This window comes from Alligator sinensis, unplaced genomic scaffold, assembly GCF_000455745.1.
Source record: "Alligator sinensis unplaced genomic scaffold, ASM45574v1 scaffold574_1, whole genome shotgun sequence".
In the NCBI taxonomy this organism is placed as follows: domain Eukaryota; kingdom Metazoa; phylum Chordata; order Crocodylia; family Alligatoridae; genus Alligator; species Alligator sinensis.
The window spans coordinates 205,754-211,753 of NW_005842106.1; the positions used below are offsets into that span (position 1 = coordinate 205,754).

Below are 6,000 nucleotides of genomic sequence, written 5' to 3' on the forward strand. Positions count from 1 at the left end.
ACAATACAAATCCATATGAAACAACCTTCCCCTTGCACATGCAGACATTTATGGGAACAAAACATACTATGGCTAGGGACACAAATTACACGTAAACCAATATGTTATCAAAAATAGGTTCAAATTTGTGACACAACAGAAGTTCAGTGCACAAAACCACTTCCAAAATGGCTGAAACCGGTTTAAGATAAACCTGGATGGATGCAACGTAAAACTTAACAGATTTAGGTTAAATCAGTTTATTGAACATCTAGCCCAGATCCCCTCTACGTTAAAGTTAACTCACAGTCCCCCAGCATCCCAGGATTCTTTGCAACTCTCCTGCAAACCCCTCTCCCTCCCCCTTCCCCCTCTGTTCCCACACATTGGGTGTACTAGCCTTGGCCCAAGCTGTCTGCTTTAGCCACGCAGGGAGGTGTACTTTAGCGCCCAACTCCACTGCAGGCATGTGACTGCATTTCCAGAATCAAAAGTGAATGTCTGTTCACTTGCTTATCGGTTCAGTCTATGAAGAGTAGACTAACTTGTGAAGATAGAATCGATTCAGCCTTGTGCCTTTTGACTGTCTGTACTTAGCCTATATGTTTGCTGTACAGTCCAATCATCAACTTTTAGATCTATGAGCTGCGTCCAGACAAGCGTGGATGTTTAGTTCCCTGGGAACAACTAGCAGCAGCAGCACACTTTGTGCCATAGCTACTTGTCCCTGGGGAAAGCCGGACTCATGTGTGCTTTGTTATGTGGAAGTTACCCTGGAGGCAGTAGGGGAGGCTGGGGCCAGTACTGTGCTGGCCTCAGCAGCCTTACCTGGGTTCCTGAGAGCCTCCTGGGGCTTCAGCTGCAGTGGTCCTGCCATGTGGAGCCTGGCTTTTCAGCTGCACACGCTGCCCATGCGTGCTCTGATCTGTTTTTTTTCCATGTTATTTTTTTTGACCCCTTGATATCCAGGGATAAAAAAAAAACATGGAAAACAAAACTGGAGCAGCACATGCATGGGCAGCATGCCCTTGCAGCACAGAGAACAGCTGACTATGCAATATGTGGCTCTGCAGACGTGTCTGCGGTGCCACATACCACATGGCTGCGCTCATCTGGATGCGCCCATGTGGTTCAAAGATTGGATCAAATCTTGATCCCAATAAAGTTAAACGGCAATCCCTCCATTAACATCATCAAGATATGGACCACAAATTATATACCACGTGAATTTTTCTCTATAAGGTCCTCCTTGCTTACTAATGACGTGCAAATTTTATAGAAGTGGGCAACATAGTTTTGAAATGGGGCTCTGAATATGTTTTCAAACAGTGCCAGGACGGATAGTCATTCATCATATTGACTAGGAGTGTGAATTCCTATCACTTCCAGAGACTTCACTTGTGCCATGTGATGATGCAAAGACAATCATTTATCACCATTCCACAGCCTGTATTTTAATTATAGATAAGATGTTCTTTTGGTCTGTACAAAGTATCTTATGTATTATCAAAGTGGAGTTATGTTAGAAGCTTTTAATATTTACTCACTTGAAACCAAGGAAAAGCCACTGGAGCCAGACCCAGGAGAACAACAGAATAATAATAGTGATGGGGATGCAAAGTATAAACCAAGATCCAAAATTGATGCACTGACAACCTGGATAGCGCCTAAAGGAAAACAACATAGACTTAAATTCAGAATTGCAAAAGGAATCAAATCATATCTGAGGTGCCCTCCAGCTCTGCTAGAGCAGGGTGCACCAATGGAGCTGCTGGCTTTAATGCAGTTGGAGTCTTCAGTAGGGGACTGTGCATGATGGGGCGGCCAAGGCCCTTCACAGTCATACCCTGCCCCAAGCATCACAGCCATTGTGGGTATTGGGCAGCTCATACCACAGTGTATAACCCTAATGCCATGTCATGATTGCTACAGTATATGACTAGCAACCAAAGACCCTACTGCTCATTTAATCTAAACAATTAAGTATCTAAAGTGAGACACAGGAAATGAGAAAGGCCTATTTCTTCAGGGCTCAGCGAGACAGCAAAAGAGGAGAAAGGGCCATTAGGACTCAGAGAATATGAGGCAATAGAGGCTGAGGAAAGTCCTTTCTCTGAAAAAAGGGTGCTGACAAAAGACAAGAGGCTCCTGAGAGACATCAAAGTAGATGCAAGTGGGAAGCTTGGACTGCAAAAAATGGCTCATGGGGAATTCAAGGATCAGTTTGATAATAAAAACTGGTCATTTTTTAGAAGTCATGAGTCCATTTGCTCATTTGGCTGGGGCAACATGTAATTTTAACCAAACACACAGGTTTTCAGATAAAAAGGTCACAGGTCAAGATGTACATATTTGAGGAAAACAGAATTATTCTGTGATTTGCCAGGGAAAAAATAGCAGAGGTGGAAAGGGGCAAATGAGCAAGTACTGTGCTTCCTAAGTGCTTTTACCTTAAAAATAGCATCAGTAATTTTTCTTTGGTCACTCTCAAACTCTAATTTTGGAGCCTGTAATTCTATAAATAAGATGACTCTACCCTTCTAGTGATAGCTTCTCTTGTCATGGTCACAGGGAAGAGAAATTACTACTTTCAGATGCTATAAGAATTCCTACAGTTATACCTGCATTCCACCTCTTTTACAGGAAGACTATTTGTGATGTTCAAATAGGTCATTGATGCAGTCAGTTTCTCCTATTTATGCTTTCTAAAGCTCTATACAAGTCTAGGGATCTATATACAAATTATATCATAATTGTAACAATAAAAGGTTAATGTAATTAAAATGCTAGGTGAATCTGAACCAAAATATCTACTTGCTTCTTAAGATGAAAATTCCAAACTTAAACTGGAACCAGTGGTGAGATGGTAATGTTGGAATCCAGTTGCTACCAATTAATATTTAAAATTGAATAAGAGACACCATGTTACTGTACATGCTCTATTCAACTATATAGCTGGGGGGGTTATTAAATAATTATCTATACGTTACCAGCATATGCCCAAATATGTGACTTCTATGTATCATAGTATTTATTATATGACTTCATCAAACAGCAACTTCATGACTCAGCTGTTTTTATTCTCCTTATCATTCTTGCTCCTGATTTATGCTCATCTCAATTACTTGATTTTGTCAGGAGCAAAATGTTCTTAAATCACCATACTACTGCGGTCAGGTCTCAGAACGTAACTTTACGTAGATCTGAGACTATGAGGGCACATCTACACGTGCACCTGACTTCAAAGTAACAGCCGCTACTTCATAGTCCCAGTGGCGTGCAGGTCGGTTCTGACCCTACTGCACAGTAGCTCATTGGTACTGCACAGTAGCATCGGTGTCACAGTTCATGCCTGCCAATGCTATGGAAATGTAGAGTTTCATGTAGATATACCCTGATTATGTATTTCCAGTAACCTGAAGATTAAATTTACATAATCATTAGCTCCTTAGCAAATATTGTACAGAAAGACTGTTTGACTAATTATCAGTTAAATGTTTAAGCTATCTTGACCTTGAGGATGGCACTGATTGGACTATCCTGCTGATATGATCCAACAGAGAGAAGCTGGATGACCTACTATAACGGCTGTCTCATCTCCAGCTTGTGATAGATGCAGAAGCCTAAATGGCAGTAACAAGCTCCTATATTACAACAAGTTATACCCTTGATACTGATAACAAAAAGTCTCCCTTTCTAGAAATACTCAGTAATGATAATAACAAAACTCTTTTTGTAGGTAAGGTTTAGATACAGTTATTACACAGCAATATTTGAGTTATCTTTAGAATGTTCCTAAGATTTGATATTGTTAATATGTGATAAGACTTGACTTCTTGTTCATGTTATATTAACGTCAAATTCAAAATCTGAAGTAATCAGGAGGATTTTCAATTGACTCAATTACATCTATTCTGCAGGTCATCCCTGTGCCAGATATAGGGTCATCAACCTTTGAGGCACTGACACCTCCTGCTCTAGCCTCAGAGAGACCAGTCCAAGAGATGAGAAAGCACTATTACTAAGGAAATCTAGTGTCAATACATCATCCCAAACTTCATCAGCTTTTCCACAGTTACCCTCTTCAATTGAGAACTTGTCTTAAAACTATGCTCTAGGACAAACATCAGATGAGAATTCTTAGCCAGCAGGAGCCAGACAGACTTCATGGACTTCAGTCATCAGAAGGACATTAGGGCTTCTCTCAATGTGTCAAATGGAGGAAAAGCTTGCAAACTCAGCACATTTAACATATTTATATTAGTAAATATAGCACCCTGTGATACCATTTTAACTGTCGTGAACAGAGTGGTGAACTTTAATGATAAGAGTCCTTTATGGCATCAGTCTGTTAATGGGTGGTTGAACAGAACAAGAAGTACAAATATGTGCAACTCATACTAGTTTTTCAATTCCCTTTCCATAAGAGAATAGAAAAAGCTTTGGTGCCTCTCTTTGGGTCAGAGGGAACTAAGCATTGGAAAAGGAAGGAGCTTTAAAGGAAAAGTCTAACATTAGCCAGGATGTAGAGGAAGCTTAAGTTAAGGTTTATGATCCATAATAGAGTTGGAACTACACAAAACCCAGGAGTGTCATATTTGATTAGGGTGTGTATAGAAGAAGAAAAGAAGAACAATTCTGTCTTACATCTTGAAAAGATAATTAAAATATTAGCTGAAAAAAACTAATGTTTATGCAGTCCTTTAAAGTTCCCCAAATCTTAAGGAGATGAAAGAGAATCTATCCCCAGCTCTCTGTGGCATGGAGTCCAACCAACCTCTGAAGGAAACTGGTACCTTCTTGAACTGTTTAATGTCTAAAATTTTAAACTGATGAGCAATTTGCTTTGTTTCATATTTCTGAAAATCTTCTAAAGACCTTAAGACTTACCAAGGTCATTCCTAGACAGGCTGACTTATTCAGCATAACCCAAAGTAATTATCCCTGAGAAAGGGACAGAGTAGAGTTGATTTGCCCCAGGAGCAGACTCTCTGTCAGAATTTGGATCTTACTTTCCCCACTGCTCAGTGGGACGGCCTTGTTACATGTTACACTTCAGCTTCTCAAAGTGGGAAGCAGTGTCAGTGTTAGCTCCAAAACTAAAAACCTTCTCTGACTGTCTTGGATCTGCACAACTTCAATTTGCCCCTAGTTACCAGGGGCCTGGAGAACTGAGAGGTAAGAATCCCATCTCCCTTTCCCTCCCATTCCAGGCTCCCCCCTGCCCCTCAGGTCTCCCCCATTTCCCTCCACCCCTGGGGCTTCCTCCCCCCCATAGATTTCATAGACATTAGGGGCTAGAAGGGACCCTGCGAGATCATTGAGTTCAGCCCCCCTGCCATAGGCAGGAAGTCCATAGTGCAAGATAAGCATCCAAACACCTTTTGAATGAGTCCAGAGTAGGTGCTTGCAAAACCACCTCTGGGGGGAGTCTGATCCAGACCTTGGACACTTGGACTGTAAAGAAGTTTTTCCTTATGTCTAGTCTAAATTGGCCTTCCTGAAGTTTGTGGCTGTTAGACCTTGTTATCCCTTGGGGAGCTCTGGTGAACAACTGTTTTCCCAGGTCCTGGTGCACCCCCCTTATATACTTATAGGCTGCCACCAAGTCCCTCCTGAGCCTTCTCTCCTCCAGGCTGAAGAGTCCCATGTCCCTCAGCCTCTCTTTGAAAGGGCTGCTCTCTTGGCCTTTGATTATATGGGTGGCTCTCCATTGGACTCTCTCAAGCTTATCAAGGACCGTCCTGAGGTGGGGAGGCCAAAACTGGATGCAGTACTCTAGCTGCGGCTGCACTAAGGCCGAGTAAAGTGGGATGATGACGTCTCCCCTCAGGATTTCCCTCTGCTCCTGCACCCATGGGGATACCCCCTGCCTCCCTCACCCCCAGGGTTCCCCATATTGTCCCCTCAGCCCTCATACCTCACCTGCACCCCCCTGTGTCCCCAGACTCACTTGTAGCTGCGAGGGCTGTTTCGGAGGAACAGGTAGGGAAGGCAGTGGCAGCAGGGCAGGTGGTTGCT

General features: G+C 42.5%; 1 protein-coding gene across 3 annotated transcripts in view; it reads right to left on the reverse strand.

The window, feature by feature from the left end:
• The window catches only part of SLC13A1 (solute carrier family 13 member 1), a 93,076-nt gene that overhangs the window by 16,814 nt on the left and 70,262 nt on the right, over positions 1 to 6,000 (reverse strand). For all 3 annotated transcript variants that reach the window (XM_025205182.1, XM_014520334.2, XM_025205180.1), the window contains one exon: positions 1,527 to 1,646. In XM_025205182.1, coding sequence (XP_025060967.1) covers positions 1,527 to 1,646 — 120 coding nt within the window. The remainder of the gene's footprint in view (positions 1 to 1,526; positions 1,647 to 6,000) is intronic.